The sequence below is a fragment of the Falco naumanni genome, chromosome 14, assembly GCF_017639655.2.
Source record: "Falco naumanni isolate bFalNau1 chromosome 14, bFalNau1.pat, whole genome shotgun sequence".
Taxonomy (NCBI): Eukaryota; Metazoa; Chordata; class Aves; order Falconiformes; family Falconidae; genus Falco; species Falco naumanni.
The window spans coordinates 23,241,398-23,265,106 of record NC_054067.1 but is presented as its reverse complement, the minus strand read 5'-3'; the positions used below and the strand labels follow the sequence as shown (position 1 = coordinate 23,265,106).

At 56.4% G+C, this 23,709-nt stretch overlaps 1 protein-coding gene across 5 annotated transcripts in view; it reads left to right on the top strand.

Moving 5' to 3' along the window:
• The window catches only part of STARD8 (StAR related lipid transfer domain containing 8), a 57,167-nt gene that overhangs the window by 29,372 nt on the left and 4,086 nt on the right, over window positions 1–23,709 (top strand). For 2 of the 5 annotated variants that reach the window (XM_040614525.1, XM_040614528.1), the window contains 9 exons: window positions 12,635–12,706; window positions 15,277–15,358; window positions 18,076–18,139; window positions 19,090–20,462; window positions 21,609–21,782; window positions 22,293–22,452; window positions 22,749–22,947; window positions 23,088–23,298; window positions 23,553–23,667. In XM_040614525.1, coding sequence (XP_040470459.1) covers window positions 12,635–12,706; window positions 15,277–15,358; window positions 18,076–18,139; window positions 19,090–20,462; window positions 21,609–21,782; window positions 22,293–22,452; window positions 22,749–22,947; window positions 23,088–23,298; window positions 23,553–23,667 — 2,450 coding nt within the window. Of the gene's footprint in view, window positions 1–1,709; window positions 2,011–2,993; window positions 3,169–12,634; window positions 12,707–15,276; window positions 15,359–18,075; window positions 18,140–19,089; window positions 20,463–21,608; window positions 21,783–22,292; window positions 22,453–22,748; window positions 22,948–23,087; window positions 23,299–23,552; window positions 23,668–23,709 lie in introns of those variants that run through there. The other 3 variants (XM_040614526.1, XM_040614529.1, XM_040614527.1) reach the window with 3 other exon arrangements.

Sequence of the window (23,709 nt, the reverse complement as noted above, 5' to 3'; positions counted from 1 at the left end):
ACCTGCCTGTGCCTCCCTGCACGCCTTGCCCTGGCTGGGACTCAGCCCCATTGCTGGCGTGAGTGTGGGTGGCATGTCCCCTGCAGAGAGCCAGCCTTGGCCACCGCCATCCCGCAGCTCCAGCCTGCACCTGCGGCATCAGCTGGGTTTGGTGTCCACTGTCACATGCACACAGAAAGGTCTTCTGCACTGTGAAATGCGGTTGTTATTTGTTACTGGTTGGCTAAATCCACTGCTGGCTTTTAGCAATACTCTCTTTGCAAGAGGAGTGCTTGCTTTCAGTCCCAAGAGGATCAAGACCTCTCAGTTCAGGGATTTCATTAACCTGCTACGTCAGAATAGCTTTGTGGGATCCCTGAGCAGCTTTGGCGGAGTGCATATTGTGAGCTGGAGTGGGCAACAGCCAAGGCACCCTCCGTTCAAGCACGCTGAAGGGCAGCAGCACTGCTGTCTCTGAGGCACGGTACTTCCCTACATCGCTGGGATGTGAGATCACATTTGGAAGCGGCTTTTGACTTCTCCTGCGTTGGTGGATATTTTACACATGGACGCTGGTAACTTGGATGGCCACTGAGACGCCTCCCCATCTGCCGGGCGATCGCTGTTGTCAGCTGGATGCCCTTGCTGTCATGTGTGCGGGTGTTTTCATCCCGCTCCTTTCCAAGGTTTGCTGGCAGATGTGTTTACCAGCCTGCTCCTCTCAACTGTCCCCTCCTGCACTTTGGACCGAGGGTCTCCCCTGCCGGGTCCTGCTCAGCCGAGGGGATCTCACAGCTCATTCTGTAAACCGTTTACGCCAAAAGCCCCGGCTCGGGGGTGCAGTTGCAGTGCACTTTTTGTTACAGAGGCTAATCCTGTGTCAGTCACAAGCTTCTTGCTTGGACCCTGCTGTTTCCTCAGCTTCGGTCTGCCTGAAAACAATGGGTGAGTCCTGCCTGGATGGAGGGAAGGAGCCCTCCCAGGGCCAGGTGGAGCACCCGTGGGTTGAGCGCAGACCATGAATTTGTAGAAAACGAGGCAGTTCAGTCTAGGTATCTTGGATAGCAGGTGCTCCTGTTCATGTCCCTCAACCGTCTTCTTCCAGAGCTTTTAGTCCTCATTGGTATCTTGGGGGACTGGGGAATTTATGATGGATGCTTTTGGGTTCCCCAGCCTTCCCGTCACCTCTGCTTGGGAAAGGCTGCGTCCACAGGCGCTGGCCTGCCTGGCTGTGAGTGGTGGGTGGCTCCCGCTGTTGGCAAACAGCCGGCCAAGGGAAGCCCTCAGCTCGGCTTTACAGTCAGTGGTTTGGCTAGTGGCTGTCTGATGGGCTGAGAAAGGGGGCTTTGGTGGCGTCGCTCTGCTTGCTCCCAGCAGGGCAGTGCCGTGCACTCCCGGTGGGTCCTGCTTCCCGAGCCTGGCGCCAGCAAAGCGCAGCCCTGCGCCAAGTTTCACACTTGAGCATCTCGGTACGTATTTTTTTCAATTATAATTGAAAGGTGCAACCCACCTGGCTGCAATGGGCACCCCGTGGCTGGCCGGCCGCAGCTGGGACAGGCTTCCCTGGTGTCCCTGCTCCAGAGGACGTCCCCGGCCACTGGAGTGGCTGCTCTGGGGGAAGCAAGCGTGTCCGGCTGCTCGGGCAGCGCTGGCGGAGAGCTGGAAACAGTTAAGCAGCGTGTCTGCGTGCATGTGTGCTCCCCGCCTGCTCCCACCCCCGCTGCTGGAACAGCTCAGCCTTTGCACCGCCGGGGATGTCCTGTTTGCTTCTGCCGAGAAATTAGATGGCTGCCTGGGCAGACAGGGTCAATTTTATTAGCTCGGTACAGTCGTCCCGCATGGAAAAATCGGAGCTCTCCAGCTGACCGCCTGTGGGAAGGTCTTTGGCCAGGAGTGCTGTTGCCTGGGGTGAATGGTGCTGGGGTGGCTGAGGTGGGGGATCAAGGAGGCCAGTGGTCATGCTGGTATTTTTTTCTGCATTTAATCCACGGTTTCCAATGAACAAAGCCAGGATTAACAGCTTCTGCCATGGTGAGTCTGCTCGTGTCCCAGCTTTGTATTTGTATTTGGAGCTTTCAGCCAGCAAACACACTCTTGGGGGAGATGGGAAAGTCTGTGAAGTGACCTTTTATTCTTGTCAGAGATCTCTTGAAAACAGTGTTTCCTTTGCAGCAAGTCAGTTTGCTTTGGCTTTTATGCAGCAGGGTGAGGGAAGGGTTAGGAGGTATGATTTGTTTTGTTGTTAAGCTTTTCTTTTGTGATTTCTTTTCTTGAAAAACAGAACAGATTTTCCTTTACCATATTTCTTTCTTCCTTTTCTTTTCTTTTCTTTTCTTTTCTTTTCTTTTTCCTTTTCCTTTTCCTTTTTTAAAATTTTCTTTTCCCTTTTTCCTTTTTTCTTTTCTTTTCTTTTTCCTTTTTTTTTTTGGGGGGTGTATTTTGGTGTGGGGTATTATTTCTTCTTTTTTTCTTTTTTCCCTTGAAATGGTCTGTAGCTTCTGTCCTGATGGGAGTGTGCATCCTGGGAGAGGGGCTGCAGTTAGGTGTGGTGTGAGCCCTGAGCCCTGATGAAACAAGGCACTGGTGCCGAGGGTGTGGCTGTGCATGGTAGGAAGGAGAGGGGAAATGTATGTGACAAACTTCAGGCTGGTGTCAGTCGCACTGTGTGTGGCTTTTCTTTCAGCCCCTCTGTGCTCCCTTCTTAAGATGCAGTGGGTGTGATAGATCTGCAGCCTTTTTAATATCTGGGCTTATTTCTCACAGTCAGCCAGGCTGGTGAAAGCGCGGTGGCCACACGGCGTGCCAGCTCCTCTTAATCTTCGGTTCTTTCCTGAGCCCAAGCCAAAATACCTCCCCAGGAGCCTGACCCCCGCCTCCTGCCAGGCATGTGCGCGGTGCCAGCCGTGCCGTGTGCCATCAGCACCGGCCCGCGCTGGTTTGCTTCAAAGCGGCTGTAGCAAGAGGCCAGGAGGGCGCGGGGAGCCGGGCGAGGGCTGCCCGCGGGGCGGGCTGCGGCGTGGGGAGGGCAGCGCCGCCGCGGCAGCTGCGCTCTGAGCAGTGCCCAGCGGTGGTGGTGCCATCCCCAGCCCCGTCCCCAGCCCGAGCCCCTCAGCCGGCAGGGACCCCGTAGCAGGACCAGCCTCCTGCCCCTGCGCACACAGCTGCCTTTGCAGGAGAGAGCACAGAATGGTCAGTGAAAGTTACTCGGCTGCTTGAAACTTACATTTTGGGCTTTGTTGTTGTGGTGGTGGTTTTCTGTTTGTTTTTCCTGTTTTTTTATTTGTTTTTCCTGTTTGTTTGTTTGTTGTTGGTTTTTTTTATCTGTTTTATGCCTCGATTTCTAGTTACTCGGGAAGGGCTGCAGGGAGATGTGCCTGTCGGGTGGAGGCTGCCCTGCAGACCCTGGGGGCCGTTCTGCCAGTGAACCTCCAGCATGCCGTTTGTGGGCTGAGGGGTGAGATCGGGGCCATCTGCATCTGTGGGACTCTGTGGTATTAAAAACCTGAATTTTGCAGAGATCTTTCTGACAGGAGGTAGGATTTTCACAAGTTTAACGATTAGCATGTGCAGGCATCAGAGTGCCTTTGCTTGCGGGGCTCCCCATGGAGCTGCAGCAAATGCAGGGACCAGGTGACGGAGCCTGACTGAAGCAAACACCAGTGGGCTGCTGGCGGGCAGGAGGGGGCATGACTGTGGAGTCACACATGAGTCTGCAATAGGGGACTGGTGAGGAGGATTATTGCACAGAGCTGGGGAAGTACTTGATTCTGGCTTAGTTTTGTATTGCAGCCTTTAAAAAGGGAAGAAAAGAGCCCTAAAGCAACTCTTTGTGCCTCTGTTGAGCATTTAGTGCCCGTTTCTTCCTTCAAGGACAGGTTTCTGTGCCAGGGCTGTGGCAGTGCCTGGCCATTGGCTTAGGCAGCCAGCGGACCAGGTGTGACAGCTCTGGCTCTGGGCTCAATGTCCCCAGGGGCTCACAGCACTCCCACCCAAGGCCACAGGAGCCTGTGCATTCTTCAGCTGGGAACCGGATGGGTTTATAATTCCGTATGACACAGAAAAAGCTGCAGAAAGACCACAAGGGAATGCTGCTTTGTGGGGTTCCTCTGGTAACACACCCTAGTGTCTATTCTAAATAAATGCACAGAAGTAGGAGGAAATTCTCTCATGTATTAGACAAGTAAATATTTTTTTTTTAATGCCTGGATTTAAAAGTGGGAGCTGAGGATAGTTCCTAAGCGTGTAGTGCAACTGCCACGGGTTGCATTGACTGGAGATGCGAGCCTGCAGCACGTGCTGCATTGTGGAGCTGAGAGCTCTGCAAAAGTGAGAGCTGCTGCTGATTCTCTTCAGCAAAACTATTGTAATTTTTCTTTGCCTTGACCTTCCTGGGCCTTTGGGGATGGCTTGTGTAGGGTCTTGCACTGCATGCAGTGTAAATGCTGTGGTGAAAGCAGCACTGGGACGCAGCTCTGTGGAGCTGAACCTTAGAGCATGCTGGAGGTGGGGGTAGGCTATGGGTGCATCGTTTTGTTGGTGCTGGGTCTAATGCTCTTCCAAGCAGCAGAAAGATGGACACTTTATGTTTGTGTAAAGAAATGCATGATGTGATCCTTCCTCATCGGGGAGGTGCCGTTTCGGGCAGTACCTACGGCAGCTGGTGGGTGCTGGCTGTGCCCTGGTGCTACCGAAGCGGTCAGGTGGGGAGCTCTGGCACCGCTGGCTGCCCTCGGAGGGACAGTATCTGCTGAGTCCAAACGAAGTGTGTGTGAGATCCATGGGACTATCAACAGGAAAACAACAGTGCAAGTTTAGAAGGGGTGGGATACAGGATAGGCAAGACAGATTAATTTTCTTCGGCATCTGAGTAGCAGTTTTCATCTTGCTTCTCTCCTGGATTTCCAGTAGCAGAGATGAGAGCAGCCAGCCAGCATGGCCACCTGAACAGCAGAAATGCGTATACATATGCCCAACATATAAACATTCAGTGCTTTCCACGTACACAGCAATTGCCTTTGGATGGGGTGGGCTACCCTTTACTGGTGAGTGCTTGCTCGCTGGCTGCAGGCGCAGGGCTGTTGCAACACAAATGTGTGGAAGGGGGAGGCAGGCGAACCTGCAAAGCTCTCTTTTCATTCCACAGCTGGGTGCCATCTTTTTCTTTCAGCTTTTTGGGGTTGTACTGGGGTGTCTTGGTGCTCTTCACTTGGTAAAGTGTAGTGATGGGCAGACAGATCCCGCTGCTGCAGTGCAGTCACTCTTACCAGCATCACTGTTCCTGTTGGGTGCTTCAGCCTCGCAAGGACTTTCCAACTTCTTTCCAACTCATTTCCACTGGGAAGCTTCTCTCTGTCCCATGTGCACAGGCGCATGTTTGTAGAGATACAGGCAGCTCAGCAGAGTAAATAGCAGCCTGAAACCGAGGAAGGGAATAATGTAACCGATGCCAAAGAGAAGACAGTAACTTCACCCCAAGTCTAGACTGGGGCAGAGGAGAGCCATCAGCTGTGCTGGCGCTGGTGGACCTTCTTGGGGTGGTGCATAGGGTGGACTGGAGCCAGAGGCCCTCTCTCCCCTGAGCTTGCTTTGCCATTGTCTTCTTCAGATATGGAAACCAAGGTTCGTGCTGGGCTCCCTCGTCCCGCGTGAAGGGGGCTTGCTGCTGCACTCGAGGGGATGGGTTCCTGCCCCATTTGTTGTGCCTCTGGGGTCAGAGCAGCTGCAAAAATGCAGGTGGGGGAGACAAGGAGGATGGATCAGGGTCTTCACCTTCCTGGCCCTTTGTTTCGGTTCCTATTGATGCCCTTTCCATCCCCTTCTTCCCACCAGACATCTGCTCTGCAGCTGCAGCGCTCAAATGCAGGATGTTTAACCCCTGAACTCCCAGGGACAGTCTAAAGCGAAGGGCCAGCAGGAGGGGTCCTGAGGTGGCCAAAGGTGCTGCAAAACTCTTAAAGAGTGGAGATGCCTGTAGGGAGCAGTCATCTATAACATCCTGTGGGACACCCCCGCCTGCCCTTGTCCAGTCTGCTGTGCTGCCTGTGACCTGAAACCGCCGAAAGGAGCAGCCACCAGCTCCAGGGCACTGGCCGCAGCCTCCTTCCTCCAGCTTGCTTAGCCAGAGGCAGGAGCAGCGCTGCCTTGCAAAGGCAAACTGTCACGCTGGTGGCAGGGACACCCTGGCCCAGCCTGTCTCTGCCACCCCACCTCATCCTGCAGCCACGTCCAGCGGACAGCGTAGCCAGCAGCCCAACTGGTTTCTCCTCTCCAGCAGCTGGTGCAGCCCATGCCTCTTGGGTATGGGTCAGGTGTTCGTTCAGCCCTGCCTTGTTGAGTCTACAATAACACCCCACGAGAGGAGGAGACCCTTCGCTGCTGCAGAAGTTGGCTTCTCTGGAGGTGACTGTTAGGCTTTGTGGTCCCAGGGGAGTGAGTACCGAAAGGAGAGGAGTTTTCTCCCTTTTCTAAATAAAGAAGGTAACAAATGTGTTTGCATGTTGCAAAGGTCTGATGAAGCCTCATTCGTTTGGGACTGATGTGGCTACTTCAGTGCTATCTTGCAATCTTTATTAATAGGCAAAAAGGCTGCAAACATGAGTCTAAATTGCTCAAGGTGATGTTTATGGAAGTGGCAGTGTTCCCTGTGCAGATGGGGTGCAGCTCCTGTCTCGGGTGCCAGCCTGCAAGGGGAGAAGCTGCTTTCTTGCTGGGTATGGTGCAGAGCTGAGCTCCCTTGGGCTTCCTCACGGCTGTGGTGTGCACCACAGAGCACAAGGTTCTACTCACTTTGGGTGCAAAGGGCTGTGTTTTTAACTTTCTTTAGAATGGCACAAGACTACTGTTAGGCTAGTTGCAGGAAAGGAAACCAAACCTGTCACATCTAGTTGATAAGTGTAGTTACATGCAACCCTGGAGCTGAGCCAAGATATGAGCAGGGCAGAGATAAGGTGGGGGGAGCGCTCCCGGGGGTGACTGCTGCCTGGAGCAGCCCTTCACAGCACCACCTCTGCCCTGCGCTGGGGGCACCCACTGGAGCAGAGCCTGTTTTATTACCTGGAATCTTTGCTTTGACAATAGAACAGCAATTTGTCTGGCATCCCAGGGCCCTTCCTTCCTCTCTGCTGTCCTCCGGAGGGGTTGCTGGCCAGCTGGGGTTTCCAGCCTTGCTGCCCTCCAGGGCAGGGCAGGGGGGCTGTGAGCATTGCCAAAGCCAGGTACTGCCTGGGGGCGATGGGGAAGGAAAGGGGGGCACCCGGGCAGTGGCTGGAGGGCAGCTGGGAGCAGAGAAGCTTGGGGTGAGCTTTGAGTGTGGTGCACGAGGTGATGCAGAAACCCAGTGGCCCTCCTCATGGGTGACCAGAGGGCTTCTTGCCCAGGTTGTCCCAGCCGGTTCTTGGGGACTGACACCTACGCAGACACTGGCCAGGTATTTCTGTGCTGCTTCTAGAATCGTTTTTACCTCTGGATTTCCCTCGCGTTCGTGTGCACCACACAGCAGCTGTCTGGGACGTGGACGTGACAGCAGCGGGCTCTGGTATGCGCCGGGCAGTCGGTGCCCCCGCGGTGCTGTCACCCCTGGTGTGGTGTCATCGCCAGGGGAGCGATGCCCCTGGGAGCAGACAGGGCATTTCAGGGCTGGAGGTGGTGGAGGCATTTAAACAATTCCTTGTTGGCAATGTAGCAAGGAGCAGTTCCCAAAACTTGTGAGACCTATTTACTGCATGAAGGTTAATTATGGAAACCCACTGCATCTGGGAGAATGTCCAGCTGCGTTTCTCATTCCTATCTGTGTGCCCTGTCCGTGCTGGTAGCTTTGAAATCTCTGCGGTTTGCTGGATGGTGCTGGGAGCTGGCTGGGCTGGAAGCACATAACTGGGATTTATCGGTGCTGTGTGCCAAACTGCGTGTGGATGTGGGATGCCTGTGGCTGTGTAAATTCAGCGTGCCTCTCCTGCTCTGAAAGGCCAGGTTGGTGTGGACAGAGGTAATTCCTCTTTCACTGGCAATGCCCCTGTACCTTCAGCAGCAGTGGGATAGGTGTTCCCCGTGGGAAACTGCTGTTTCAGCTCCTTGCTTTTTCAAGCAGTGAAGGCACAAACCCCTGGTTTGGGAGATGTCAGGATTTTCTGTCATTTCTGTAACAAGTGGGGAACTACTTCTGTTTACAAGCTGGGGGGGGAAGCTGAACTCCACTTTTGCATAGTCACTGTCGTAGGCAACAGTTTATTTTAAGACAGAATGGAAATAAAACACACCAAAACGAAAAGAAGAAGCAGCGTTCCCCTCGCTAGTGCTGGAGTGTGACAGCCTTAGGCTTGGAGCTCCAGCCCTCAGCTGCCAGGCAGCTGGTTTCACGGCTTTCCATTAGGTAATGTATGGGCAATTTTGTGATGTGGTTTTCTTTTCACACACTAATTGGCTGTGTGGGACTTTTTATAGGGAATTTGGAAACTTGCTGTGAGAAGCTAGAATCCTGGGGTGTGACTTCTCATTTTTTATTTTTGGTTTTTAAAGCAAAAGTGCAGAGCTGGGGTTCTGGGAAGTGGCTTTCCTGCCTGTAATTACGTTGGCCTCCGGTGTTCTAGCTCGCTCATTTTAGAGCTCTTATTGCATCTCCCAGGCTTTTGCCCATCCACGCTGGTTCCAGGTCAGGGGTGGGGTGGCTGTACCCCAAAATGCCACGGTGCAGTGACTGTGCAGGAAGGTGCCTGGGGGAATATTGTCCTTTTTTTCCACCTTCATGTTGGTTTTCATCCTTTTCTTCCACTTTCACTAACAAAATGAAACTCTTCTCTTTCTTCGCTTTTGCTTTCAACCCCATGCCCCTGCATGCTGGGAGGTGCTGGGGGGGGGTGGTCTGTTCCAGGTTTCCCACTCTGTTGGGGACACACCTGCCTGCAGTGCCTCCATCCCTGAGTCCCTTTGCAGCAGCCAACCTGGTGGAGTTGCTCCCACTGGGCTCACTCAGGGCATATGTGATGGACCACACTGGCACTTGGGCCACAGCATGTGCTCCTTGTTGGGTACAGGAGATGGGGAGACTGGCTGTGGATGCCTTTTCTTTGGGAAACACCATCCAGCCTCAGGAGCTGCTGGAGAAGGGCAGAGGCTTTGCCTGGGGGGAGACGGGGACTCTCTGGTGACTTGTAAGGGCTGTGCACATCGGGAGCTGTTTCCAGCGAGCATGTTAGTGCTGGTTTCCCCTCCGCGGGGATGTCCAGAACTTGCCAAGGGCTTATCTCACATGTTGAGCTTCCTCAGAAGTGGGAGATGTAATGAGACCACTCATCCGCCTTCCCTGTCTGCATTCGTGAAAACGGTTAGCAGCTTTCTATGTGTGTGTCTGCACTTCCCCTGTCAGATATGGGTGAAGATGTGGCTGGCAGGTTGGTGGTGGTACTGGCAGTGGGCGTAATGCAGACGTGCAGAGGAGAGACAGATTGCACAAGTCTTCTTAGGAAAGCCCGCTGAAAATACCAGGAACCCACCAGCCCTCTTCCCCTGCACAGAGCCCTGTGAGTGCCCAGGTGAAAGCGCTGACATCTTTGTGCACCTTGTCTTCATCTGCTGCTCGGTCCCTGGTGAGGAGCCGGGGGAGCTGTGCAGCCCGGTGCCTGGTGGGCACGGGTCACTTGTGCTGTTGCACACTGGCTCTGCGGCAGCGGGTGCCCGTGCACGGGGTGTCCTTGGGGTCCTCTGAAGTTGCGTTCAGTGTGTGGTGGGAAGGTGGCTTCATGGGATTTATCCTCTTGCTTCTTAGGGAGGTGTGGGCTCTGTGAGTGTTTGTGTGCCTGCCTGTTTGGTGTCTGCGTGCCTGCTCTTCCTGCAATGCAGCTTGGATGGGATCATTTCTGCCACATTTAAACTACAGATCTCAAAGATACTATGTTGCTACAAGCTACGGAAAAGCATTTGCTGACCAAAGAAGGCAAGAGACCCTCTCGCCTGCACTGCTGAGGGGTGGGTGTAGTGTGCAATGAGCCTTTACTAGACATCAGAGAGCCCGCACGCCTGGAGATGCCGCCTCCATTGCTGCTGCTTGTGGCTTCTCTGCCAGCACGGTTCTGCCCAGCTTGAGGCAGCGGCGGGTCTTGAGGCAGCAGCCCCTGGTGCTCGGGCTGCCTTTCCAGCAGAGGCTGCAGACAGGTGCTGGTGCTGCCGGCTGTCTGGTGCAACGTTTGGGTCTTTGGGTCCCCCGTCACCCCTTCAGGTTGTGGGGAGGTCTGGGGACATGGCTTGCAATGGGTGACCCCATGCATGGTGTCTGGCCGTGGCTCCGGTGCTGCTGCCAGGGCCTTGCCCGTTTGCCACCCACCTGTGCCGTCGGCAGGAGGGTTTGCCTGCCCGTCCTTCCTGCGCTTCCCTGGGAAAGCACATCTGTGGGAAGGGTGGGTGGGCGGAGGAAGCTGGCTGGTGGCTCCATCTGGGACACAGACACTTGGAAACCTTTTCTGTGCCACGCTTCAACACAGGGAGGGCTCCTGCCTGGGGTGGGCAGAACCCCCCGGCCCTTGGTGGGCTTGCTCCCCACTGCATGGAGCTCCAGGGGGGATGCAGGACTTGCTGCAGCAGGCAAAGCCTGGGACTCAGCTCCAAAACAGGGTGAGCAGAGGTATGCTCCTGCCTGCCCCCCCCCGCACCAGCACTGTGCTGGGAGGAGGTGGCGGAGGGGAAGGAAACGTGCTCCGATTCCACCGGGACGATGGGTGGCCTTGCTCAGTCCTGCACGGGAGCATGCTGCTGCAGACTGCAGCCCCAGTCCCCAGCGGCTCCCCAGCCCGGCGGGGTGGCCACGGCCACCCTGGGTGTCACACGGCTCCTGCGAGTCCCCTGGCCGGCGGAGCGGTGCCCATCGGCACCCCGGACATGCTCTTCTACCAGTTCAGCCCCTCCGCCGTCGGGGTAAGCTCGGTGTGCCGCTCCGCTTCTGGCTGCCGTGCCCTCTGCTGTGCGCTCCTGCGGGCAGATGCCAGCCCCATCCCACACGGGGCAGTGGGCAGTGTGGGGTCGGCACGTCATGGGGCAGGAGCAGCTGGGAGGCTGGTGTTTCTCTTCTTGGCTGGGGGCAGCCTGAGCTGCAGCCTCTGGCTGTGACAGCCCCATGGCCAGCAACTTCGTTGTGAGTGAAAAGAGGAGCAGAGCAGAGCAGGAGCGGGGTCTGACAGTTTTGTTGACCAGGGGGCTGTGTGAGATGCCCGTCCTTGGACACTGCCAGCCCCAGGGATGCGGGAGGGATCTGCTCTCTAGAGCCATCATGACCAAAGACTGCTCACATGGACCATCAGTCTTGGTTGGTGCCCTCCTGGCCAGACAGCCACAGCTACAGGGTGCCTTCCCCTGCGGAGTTGCTGGGGAGCACGGGAGGGCTGCGGTGCTCCACGGGGACCATGCTGGCCTGGTCAAGCTCCACGGCTGAGGTCTCCACTGGGATTACTGGGATTGAGCCCTGCCGAGGGTAGGAGGGGTCAGTGCTGGGATTTCGGCTGGGCTCATGGCACAGCCAAGGACAGCTGCACGGTTTGGAACCCAGATGCAGACGCTTGTTCCAAAACTTCTTCCAAAAACTTCTGAAGTATTTGGGTTCAGGGATTTGGCTTGGTCCTGTCCTTAACTGAACTGCTTGTTTTGAGCTTTTTTTCTCTTCCCCTGCTGTAGCTATGTAATTAGAAATACAGGCAGAGCTCTCAGCTGAGGCTGTTTGGTGGATGGTGATGAAATTGGGGTGTTTCACTGCAGCCTGCTGGGTGGATCCAGCCTCAGTCCAGTCCGTGCTGGGAGGTACCTCCGGGGAAGATGGGCGAGACCCTGAAACTGCCATCACATTTTCTACACTTGAGGTCAAATGTTTGTCACCCTCAGAAGTATAAATCACAGCAGACTAGCATACTGCTGACACCAGACAGCAGCTTGCTTTGGCTGCGTGAACTTAGGGCTGTTTTCCCCTAAATTTGAGAAATTTCCCAAAAAATAGTGCTGGCCATCAGATGGGCTCACCCAGACGATAGCTGAACCGTGTGTGACAGATGGGTTCTACACCGGCCAGGCAGGTGGTGTAGAAAACCAGGGTTTTGGTACCTGCCAGGGTGAATGCCAGCTTGAAAGAAGAGGTTTGGTGGTCCGGGATGGTGGGAAGGAGGAAGAAGGAAAGGTTTCTTTGGCAGGCTTTTCTGGAGAATATTTGCAAAAGTGACTGACTCTAAGCTTTGATGAGCTCTGAACTAATTATTAAAAATAAAGATCTTCCTCTTGCCTGGTGATTGCCTGTCAATCATACAGTACTTGCCTGGCAAAGTACTGTATGTGGTTTGGTGCGTTCAGAAACGAAATGTTTTCATCTGAAGGTTAAAATTGTGTCTTATGGTCGTATCATTCCTGTTACCTCCTCCTCCTCTTGTCATGTGCTAGCGGAGGGGCTAAAGCCGAGCAGTTTCTGCTGCCTTGGGCAGAGAGCTGCCCCTGTGCACGGGCATCCCTGCCCACTGGGCACAGCCCGGGCTCCCCAGACCCCCTGTCTGCAGCCCATCACCTCCTCTGCGTTGGGCAGATATAACAATAACAGGGGCTCGGGTGCCACGGGAGCGGGGGGAGCAGGCTGCTGCTCTGGGGATGATAGATAGAACAGGGATGCTCAGGCTGGTTCTTTGCTTTCTTTCAGAAACTGAAGCCAAGAAAGCTTGTGACTGGCTGCGAGCGGCGGGATTCCCTCAGTATGCCCAGCTTTACGAAGGTGAGCACTGGCTGCTCCTGCTGGCCCCAGTCCCTGCTCTGTACCTGGTCTCCTATCCTGTGTCTCAACCAAATACCGCGGGTGGCTGCAGGGAGAGCTCACAAAGCTCTGGGGATAGGGCAGAGAGGATTGTTTGCTAATTATATGATTACGTGTTAAAACTTTAAGCCCTTGAACTTGGCCATGGCCTGGAGAGCCAGCCATGCTGTTAACTTTTCTGCATTCCTGAACTTTTCCCCTTTAGGCAGGGCTGTGAGGAGTCCCCGGGGTGGCTGCTGAGGCCAAGGGCAGGCCGGCTTTGGAGAGACACCAGGTTTTCAGTAGCTCAGTGAGCGCTTGCAGTGGTGGGAGCACAGTGGCAGCCAGTGTAGGTAACATAGCGTGAGCGTTTCCTCCCTCCCTGCTAACGCATCCTGCAGTCTCCTGCCCTGCCTCGTTGTTCTATTAGGCAGTAAGGTCTGTGCTTTTGGAGGAAGTGATGCTGGGGACGACCAGGTCCCCATGCCACACAGCTCCCAGGGTGCAGGTGATGGACAGACCCCCCCCACCGTAGACCCACTCCCACCTCCTCATCCACGCACCCCTGAGCTGTTTGTGGGTCTCGCCTCTGGCTCAGCTGTGTTTACTTCAAACTGGTGGTGGGATGGCCGGTCCCTGCCGGAGGGTGGTGGTGCCAAGGAGTGGTGGCTGCAGCCAGCCCCAGCTGGCTGGGACAATAGTGGGAAGCTGGGTCTCCAGCGGGCGCAGCGATGGCTATTGTTCAGCAAGGGCACTTCCACCGCCCCCCGCAACACGTGTGCGGGAGCCACACTCTTGCCCCTCAGGTAATGGCTTTACCAGCTGCCTATTTGCTTCTGGTTTCTATTTTAGGGGGCAGGCTCTTAGTGTGGCCACGTGTAAGGACTGGCCAAATTCCTGCAGGGGAGACCTAGCCCCAGGTGTTGGCTCCTAACAGTGCTTACAGCCAGGGTGGTGAGGAGCGGGTGCTGGGTGCTGGAGTCTATGAATAAACCAACCCTTTTTCCAGCCTCTCTGAGCAAAACTTTCCACATCCTCCGAGTGTTTTGTTCTGTTTTTCTCCCCAGCTGGCAGGTCTTAGCATCCCCTTGGTAATTGCACTCGATAGCTTCATTAACAGCCAGGATTAGACACGTTCAGTTAATGGTCCAGGTCTTATGTACCTGATCCCAGCAGAGCTGTCTCAAAGTGCACAGAGAAGAGGAGGGAACTGGATGGAGGCCCTTGGGCAGCCTGCCACCCTCACCTAACTTGCCTGGAAAGAGCACTGCCCAAAGACCCTGGGCATTTACCATCTCTGGGTGCTCCTCCAGCCACTTCTGTGAGGCCAGCTAGCATATCTGCTTGTGGAGACTTGACCTTTGGGGCATGTGGGGGGATTAAATGAGATGCTAGATCCACAGTACCACCATACCAGTATGGCTTTCTTGCCCTTGGGAGACCTCTTAGCAGCTCCTAGCTCTTCCCAGGGCATCTGAGAGGCTTTCTTGACCGTGGGGGATCAGTGGGAGAAGGGAGTCACTGATGAGCACTCAATGCATGTGTAATGGATTGTGTTATGGGACAGCAAGATGTTTCTTGGGCAGCATTAGGGAAATGGTCACTCTCCAAAAACCACCGTGAGGTGCCGAGGGGAGAAGCCAAGGGGGTCCCTGTCCCTCCTGCAGTGTGTGCTGCCGGCAGTCCAGGCTCCAGATGTGCTCACCTGGGAGCAGAGCTGTGCAGGGGTACCTGTGTGGGTGTGTGAAAGCGCTGCAAAGGGCTGGTGTTTATTTGTGAATCTGCTTATCTCTCCATGAGCTACAGCCAGCCCAGCACCCCAGCCCAGCAGGAGCCTTTCCTGTGGGCTTTAACTGTCCTGGGTGTGCATGTCCCCAGAGCAGTGACAGGGTGGTTTGTCCTGCAAGGGGGAAGCTGACTGAGGTGGAGGCAATGCGAGGGATAACTGTTGCATGACTGTGACCCTCTCTGAGTGTCTGGGCTGCTGCAAGCCCTCGTGCTCCCAGGCCGGTGGGGCTGGTTTCCACCCTTCTCCTTTGCCTGACTCATCGCTCCCACCTCTGCACTTGGTTTGTGCTCACCACCATGGCACCCGGGCATCGCTGGCCTTTCCATGCCTGCCCCATCTGTGTCTTGCTGTTCGCTGGTTGCCTCCTGGAGCTGTGGGCACGAAGTGGTCCCTTGGGAGGACCCGCTGCCAGGAGCCCAGGTCAAATCCTGCCTGCAGAGAGCTGCTTCCCAGGCAGCTCAGTGGAACCATCCCGGTCTGTAGGTTCCCCTCCCACAGCCATGGCTGTCACAGGTGGCAGCTCGTGGTGGCAAAGCAATGCCCCAGCCTTCCCAGCTTCTTCTGACTCATACTCGTGGCCCAGAAGCCTCCCACACCTTTCCTCTTTGCTGCTCTCCCGCATCCTCGGCTCTCCATCATCAGCATCTCCTCCTCTTGCCCCTCGCAGTGTCTCCCTCCTCCTACGCTCCCTGCTGGCCTTTGTGCCTGGTGCAGCGGCTGGCTTGGAAACAGAAGCTGATCTTCCTCTCGCTTTCCTCCCCAGACTCGTTGTTCCCTCTTGACATCAGTGCTGTGAAGAAGGACCACGGCTTCCTGGACCAGGACTCCCTCAAATCCCTGTGCAGGTAACGCTCCCGTGCACCCCTTCAGGGCTGCAGGCAGCAGAGCCAGCACGAGGATGTGCCCCAGGCGAGGGCTCGGGGCAGCTGCCCACGGTCCCTGGGGCCAACAGGGCGGTGGGGTCTGTGGGGGGCCTGCCTGGCACCTTGGCTGCGGCTTGGAGCCCACCCGGGCGCTGGCGCTCCCTCTGCAGTGAGGAGTCTGGGTGCACTAGTTTTCCGGATCAGAATAGCATGCGGGCTGCTGGGTGGTGCTGGGGAAACAGCAGCACTTTTTGTTTTGAACAAAGAGAGCTCCTGGGGAATGGAAAGATCTCCCAGGAATAATTTTTCTCTTTTTGTGGCTTTCAGGTTGTGTTTTAATTTCAAGCTTGAGTAACTGTGGCTTATAGAACTCGATTAGAAATGGCTTGTTCAGAGCTGAACTGTCAAACTGAGCAGAGATGCAAAGGGAGACCCAGTTTTGCTGTCCCTGCTGCCCATGCGCTCCCCTTCCACCTCCAGCTGCCCTGGGCGGCACCTCATGGGCTGCAGTCCCAAGGGGAGGGAGCCCTGTGTGCCCAGGGCATGTTTTATCTTGCTTTGTGTTGCAAGGTTGCTTCGTAATGTCTCCGAGAGCAAAAGAGCTTGGAAACCACATCTCTGCATCAGAGCGAGCAGACTGGCTTGGTTGTTGGCATAAGGCAGACTGAGGTCAAAGCACCTGCAGATGGAATCGTGTCCATGGACGGAGTTTCACTCGGTCATCAGGCACGTGCTGCCTGTGAAGGACAGAAAACACACAGTGAGGGGTTTGCTGAGCTGTGGTGCAGTGCGAGGGGCTCCATGGAAGGCGTGTGCCGCTAATTAGTGCTTTGGGTGGGTCATTAGGGGCTTCGGGAGCGGTCTGTTTGTGCTGTGGTTTGCTTCGTGCCGGTGAAGTCTGTGCTGGGGGGTCCCTCCTCCTCCCTGGAACAACCCTGGCCGATTGCTCCAACAGAGGATTTCTGCGTTCACAAGTGCTCACTGGCTTTGTGTGACATTAGTCATCCTGGTGCCTGGCAACACAGCCCGGTCATACATTTTCCAGGAGGACACGCTACTCCTTGCAGCAGCAGGGCTGAAAATAGCTCCGGGAGATGCCACAGGGTGTGTTGCTGCAGGGAGGCAGCGTGTGTTTCAGAGATGGGGGGAACTCTCCTGGTGCTGCCAGTGTGAGCAAGAGCTAACACCCAAAAGGAGGGACACCGCTCAACCCCAGCATCGGTCCATCTGGTTAGTTTGTCTGTCCAGATGGTCTGTCTGTCTGGACAGGCTGTGGGTGACTCAGCCCTGCCTTGGCTTTTGGGCCACATCATCACGCCCGTGCTCCCGCGCTGACTCCATGCGTTAACTCTCGCTGTCCCTCCCACAGACACCACTGCTGAACAGAACAGAGAAGGGATGGGAAAAGCATCTGTTACTTACATGTTTTCCCAACAGACAGGCTGCTGTGCCAGGCAGGAGGGCATCCCCTGCGCTGCTTCTCGGGTGCCCAGCGAGGTCCTGGGTTTTCCTCCTGGTGATGGCAGTGGGGTGGGAGATGCTGAGAGGTCTTTGACCAGCCCCCTGTCTGAGCCTTCAGGTTCTTTTGTCATTCTTTGGCTGGTCACAGGAGCTTCTGAGATTGTTTTGCTCTTAATAACCAAGAGCAGGTCATCCCTGCCCACTCAGGCGACCGGTGCAGCTGGGTGGGCCACACAGGACAGGGATGACCCTGGCCCCCTGAGCTGTCTCTGGGGTCCCTGAGGTGTCCCATTGCAGCATTTGTCTAACAAAAAGGTCAAGAAGGACACTGAAAAGGCAGCTCTTCCAAGAAAATGAATCCCTTGGAGATGTTCTCTCCCCGCCTAGCACACGTGTGCTCCCACCTCGCTCCCTTTGCCAGACTTCATGTGTTTAACCACGATGCAGGGTGCATTACAAGATCCCACTCTCAGTCAGGGGTCTCAGTGGGACTGCAAAAGGGACATGAGTCAGATTTTTGGTAATATGTCGCTGAGGTTTGTTTTTTGGCTGTGGAGACATGGTACTTGCTGGGCTGCTTGTCCGCAGGGTGAGGGTCACGGCTGCACCACAGCCATCAGTGGGCCAGCTTACAAAGCAAACCCTCAGCAGATGGAGGGAGCTGGGATGCCTGGAAAACACCGCCTGAGAGGTGGCCAGTGGCTGCGTGGACCCAGCAGTGCAGGGGTGCCATGAGCAGTGGGAGATGGGCATCCTTGGATGCTGTGGCTGTGGGAGAGCACTGGTGCTGGGGTTGTTGCAGGCATTTAAGCATGGCCAGGACATCCCAGTGCCTGTGCAGAGGGAGTGAAGCGCTGCTTTGATGGCTGCATTTGCAAAATCCCTGCTGGCATGCAACCAAGGGCTTGTGCCACTTGTGTGCTCGAGCGGTGGCCCCCCTTGGCTGCAATGATGAAGGTTCACATGACTGGGTGCCTGGGCAGGTGGCGAAGGCGTGGGGTGTCCACAGAGGTCTGCAGGCAGGCGTGCAGCTTGTGGTGTGGCACTCCCCTGGGAGCAGGCTTGGAGCTGTGCCGGGCTCCATGTGTCCCTCTGATCCCTGGAGCTGCAGCTGCTGGGTGACAGGTGACAGTGTACAGCAAGAGCTCTGAGACAGAAAAAGAAAACAAAGAACAAGCAAGCACTGCAGCCTGAGCAGGGGCCAGGACTAGGGTAAAACCTCTCTTGGTCCCTTGCAGGAGGCTGATGACCCTGAACACATGTGCCTCCATGAAGCTGGAAGTTCACTATCAGCATAAACGGGTAAGTTCAAGGGCAGGCGAGGGGCTGAGGGGTGCGGGGGAATGCGTGCTCACTGGTGGAGCAGCAATCCTGTGTTCAGTAATAACACGGCGTGCTTCAGGACTGCCCCAGGTGTGCAGCCGTGCCTGGTGCTGTCATTCATTTATTTCACTGTCTCCCAGCACAGATGTGGCCCTGGCTGGATTAGCAGGCACCTGTGTTTGCCCTGTGCCCCCACACCTCTCCAAGGCTCTGGTGGTGGCAGTCAAACCACAGGAGCTGTTACACCCGTGCCAGGACAGCCAGGGTGGTCTGTGCAGGGCTGTGTGCCTGCAGCCTGCAGCATCACCCTCGGGGTCTCTGCTGAGCTGGGCTGTGAGAACCCCCAGCAGCACATCTCCAGGAGGAAGCCTGACCCCGGAGAGATAGGTGAAACCGGCCCATGTCACAAACAACAATTAATATTGGCATATTAATAACAAAACCTTTTGTATTTCCTTTAATGAATAATGCATTTTAAATGCACGGCAGCTTGGTGTTTAGTATGTGGAAATCATTACTGGGTGTATCCCTGCTTGTTCTGACTGCCCTTCTTTTGGCTTGGGAAGGATTCAGCCCTGCATCCCTTGCTGTGCTGCCGTGTGTGGCCCCGGGGTTGTGGGGAGGCTCCGCAGGGATGTCCGGATTGCTTGTGAGCTCTCCAGAGGTGGCCTGGAAGCAGCACCTTCCCCTTTCCAGTGCAGTATGGCCCTCTGGCATGGCACAATAATGCCTGGTGGCTTCTGGAGCCCTCTGTTGCTGAAGGGAGCTGGTTTAAGGGGGTGTGCACGCTGCTCGCTTCCCTGCCTGGGGCTCTGCTGGTGGCTGTGCCCACCTCTGGGGTGCTTGTCCCAGGAGAGCAGGCTGGGGGGACATGCCAGCCCTCTGTGGCTCCAACCAACTGATTGTCCCCTGTTCTCAACCACCCACAGAATGAAGACTCCGAAGAGGAAGACCTGTGTGCCATCAGCAACCGGTGGGCTTTTCAGAGGGACAGCAAGAGGTGGTCCCGGGTGGGGTCCATCGATGTTCTCTCCCAGAGCTCCGAGGTCCTGAGCTCCACCATGCGACAGGCATCCAGCCGTGAGAGTGTCCTCACGGACCTCAGCACCAACCCGGAGGCTGTGTCCTTGCACAGCAGCGGCAGCGTAGGCAGCACGGGTGGCATGCTGGGCATTGGGGATGCACCACCCAAGCCCCTGTCCCCCATCCATGTCACTGCTGCTGCCATCATCGCCTCCAGCCACAGCTTGAGTGAACGCTCCTTGCTGGAGCAGCCCTCGAGCCACAGCGAGAGCTCCAAGGAGAAGCCAAAGAAGCGACGGTCTCGCAGCTTCCTGAAGAGAATTGAGTCCCTTCGAAGGAAGGACAAAGAGAAAGCCAGCCCAGACGAGAAGGTGGCCCCAAACAGCAGCATCGCAGCCACACCAGGATGGGGCTCCCTGAAGAGTAACAGGGACCTTGCAGCCACCAAGGCCAGCTCCTCTAAAAGAGGGATATCTGCTTCTTTCCATGGCAAAAAACACTTCTTCTCGGTGTCGTACAGGACTAACCGCTTGCTAGGCTTAGGTGGGAGCAAGGTGAGCTCTGACTCGAAACGCAGCGGAGTCTACCTGGAGGACTATGAAATGGCCATGACAGGCAGCGGTGACTGGGCTGCTGGAGGGTGCCAGCACCGGCAGGCATGCCGGGGGGACTGCTTGGTCTACATCCCCCAGGACCACAAGCCAGGCACCTTCCCCAAATCCCTCTCCATTGAGAGCTTGTGCCCCTTGGGTGGCAGCTCCCTGACCCACTGGAAATCAGGGAATGTGCCCATCGGGCTGGTGGGGGGCAGTGGGGGTGGCAGCAGCAGCAGTGTGGAGGGCTCGTCCTCCCCACGGGGCTTTGCCTGCCGCCGCCGGCGGGGCTCCTGCAGCTCCCTGGGCAGCCGGGTCAGCGTGTATGACAACGTGCCAGAGTTCGGCAGCAGCGAGGACTTCTGCAAGGACGGGGAGGTGACCTATGAGAACCTCGATGACATACTGCAGCACATGTGGGGGCTGCAGCAGAAGGTGGAGCTCTGGTATAAAGCCATCTCCCCTGATCTGGCTGGGGAGGAAGGGGGCGAGGAGGAGGAGGAGGAGGAGTCGGACTCAGGAGGGGAACCCTCCAACCTGCACTTTGAAGAGCGGTCCATGTCGGATGTTGGCACTTCTGCCAGTGACTTTGACAGCACGGGCAACTCCCTGAATGAGGCCGAAGAGACTGAGATGCGGGAGCGCCGGGACTCAGGGGTGGGAGCATCCCTCACCAGACCCTGCAGGTGAGCATGGACCGGGGCTGGGGCTGCACCCTCCTCCCCTCTGCCGTGCCTGGGAAGGGCTTGGTCCTGGAGCTGCCGAGGTGCCGCTGGCCAGGGGACCACTGCGAGCCCATCCCCCCAATCCACGGGTGCTTCTGCTCAGGGGGAGCAGCACCGGAGCCGTGCCTCAGGGATGCTGGCCGGTGCCCTGCAAGCCCGGGCTTAATGATCACCCTTTCCCTCGTGGCAGGAGCCGGGTGGAGGGAGGGAGATGCTGCTGGGTGGGCACCCTGGTACGGTGCAGTGAGGCAGGGAAGCAGCTAGGGTTGCTGGTGCGCTCTGGCGGCTGCAAGCCACCGCTGCCAGCCCTGCTGCCTGCAGCTGCTGCCTGTTGTGTATAGGGTGCGACCTTTCTGCCTGCACCTGTAATTAAATGACTTTTCATGTACTAATAACAGATTTAAATGAAGGAGGCACTTGCTTCCAGTGTGCTAGTGCTCCCTTGTGTTTCCCCTGAGGAAACTCCAGCCGTTCCAAATTCTTTTCTAGTTCCTCCTAGGCTGATGCTGGAGGATGATGAGCCTTCAGGCAGGCATGGAGGGGCATTTTGTTAGCTAGGGATGTCCCTTGTGCCGTTCTAGGCTTGAGGATGCAGTAGAGCAGCACTGCAGGAGCCTTTCTGGAGCAGCATGGGTTCAGGGAGGTTTTTAGCAGGCTCCCAAGAGAGCACCACCTTTTTGGGGTGTCTTTTCTTCTTGAGAAAGAGGGTGTTGTAGATGTCCTCTTTGATGTAGCATCATTCTGCATGGTGTCACCCTGAGCATCTGAGCTCTCCCCAAATCTCCTGGCAGTGCAGTGCAGCCCTTGGGTGCTGGTGCAGGTGCAGTGCGCCTGAAGTGCAAGGGGTGGTCTCAGGGGAATCTGAGGGACAGGACAGTCCTTTGAGGCAAGAGAAGGTGTCTGTCATGCTGCCCCTGGCACCCTCTGGCAGTGGGTCTGCGAGCGCCAGGAGGGAGGGAGCAGCACCCGTGGCACTGGCGCTGGGACCCCTGGGCTCAGCCCGGCTGCTGCGGTGCCCACACCTTCCCACAAAGCAGTAGGTGCCATGGGGCAGGGCAGGACCCTTCCCTGGGGCCACCAGATCTCACCGCCAGCCTGGCCCCACAGGAAGCTGCGTTGGCACAGTTTCCAGAACTCGCACCGGCCCAGCCTGAACTCTGCCTCCCTGGAGATCAACCGCCAGTCCTCTGCCCAGCTCAACCTGCTCCAGAAGTGCTCCCTGCTCCGTCTCACGGCCATCATGGAGAAGTATTCTGTGCCCCACAAGCAAGCCTGGACATGGTGAGCTGGTGGGGAGGGGGACTGGGATGATGCCCATGTGGTGGGCAAGGGCTGCAGCTTTGTGCTGTGCTGGGCGCTGCCTGCCAGCCCTTGTCCTGCAGCCTGGGGCAGCTTCAGTGTGTGAAGGTGCTGGAGAGGGGGGCAAAAAGCTGAAACAAAAGCTGGCTTTGCTTTGCATGGCTGTGGGCTTCATTGAAAGTGTGAGCTGGGGGCGGACACTTGGGCTCCCAGCATCATCTGCATCCAGGAGGGCTGCTGGCATTTGTGGAGCACTAAAAAGGCTGCAACAATGTAAGAAAGTGGGACAGTGGTTTCCTTTTGCAGCCAAGTATTAAAGCATTTTTGCTTAATAAAAGTTGCTGCAGTTCCTGCTCAAAAGCTGCCTTGCTTAGATTCAAAACATGGCAGAAGCACGTGTCCATGTGCGTTACCTGGGGTCCTGCTCCCCTCTGCGTCATGGTGCCACAGGAGCTGTTCATTGTACTGACATCTGTCTGTCCCACCCTGCAGGACTGTGCCCAAGTTCATGAAGCGGAGTAAAGTCCCCGACTACAGGGACAAGATGGTCTTTGGGGTGCCACCCATCATCAACGTGCAGCGGACAGGGCAGCCACTGCCCCAGAGCATCCAGCAGGCAATGCGCTACATCCGCAGCCAGTGCCTGGACCAGGTGATGCTACAATCGCTGGCAGTGCTGTGATTTGGGAAAAAAACTAGGTTTTAGGGTCCTTTTTGTTCAGGTCATGTGGTGCTTGGCTGTGATGAGATGGGAGTGTGAGGCTGTGGGAAACCCACACCCGCTGGTGTCTCCTTGGCTGTCCCTCACTCGGGCTTCTCCCCTGGGCTGCAGGGGCGTGAGGCTGCTGGGGAAGGGGTCTCCTTGCCAGTGCTATGGGAGTCCAGCCGGGTGCCTGCTGGCGCGGTGCCTGCTCTGCACTTGGGCACCGACCCGCTCTTCCCCGGCAGGTTGGCATTTTCCGAAAGTCAGGGGTGAAGTCCCGGATTCAGGCGCTCCGGCACATGAATGAAACCAGCCCTGACAACGTCAACTATGATGGGCAGTCAGCATATGACGTGGCTGACCTGCTGAAGCAGTATTTCCGTGACCTGCCAGAGCCCATCTTCACCAGCAAGCTGACCGACACCTTCCTGCAGATCTACCAATGTAAGTGCTGGGCTGGGGACGAAAGTTGGGGTCTCCCAGGGAGGAGGCAGCTCTTTATTCATTTGGACAGAGGCAGTGCAGGCAGGTGGTGGCCCGCAGGGATGGACCTGCTGACCGTCAGCTTTGTCCTGTGCTCACAGTCGTGTCGAAGGAGCAGCGGCTGCAGGCAGTGCAGGCAGCCATTATCCTCATGCCGGATGAGAACCGGGAGGTGCTGCAGACCCTGCTCTACTTCCTGAGTGACATTGCCTCCGCGGAGGAGAACCAGATGACTGCGGGGAACCTGGCCGTGTGCCTGGCCCCCTCCATCTTCCACCTCAATGTGTCCAAGAAGGAAAGCACCTCGCCGAGGTAAGGATTGGACTGGCTCTGGCCTCCCCAGTCTTCCTGCAGCCCCTGCCTCCCCGTCATCCCTTCCCTGTCCATTGTGGTAGGAGGCCAGTGGGTAAGGCATGGGGGGGACATGCAGGCTAACTGCACAGCCCCCCCATCGCTCTGCTTTGCAAAGTGGGGGTCTGCTGCTCTGTGTAGAGAAAGTAGAGCGATGGGGAACTAGAGACAGGGGTGATGCCCACCCAGTCCCAGCGATGCCTGCTCCCCTGCAGAGTGATACACAAGAGGGGCACCATGGGGAAGCCTGACCAGAAGGACCTCAATGAGAACATGGCTGCGACGCAGGGGCTCTCGCATATGATCACCGACTGCAAGAAACTCTTCCAGGTGGGTGGTGGTGGTGTGTCCAGCCCAGCATTGCCCTCCCTG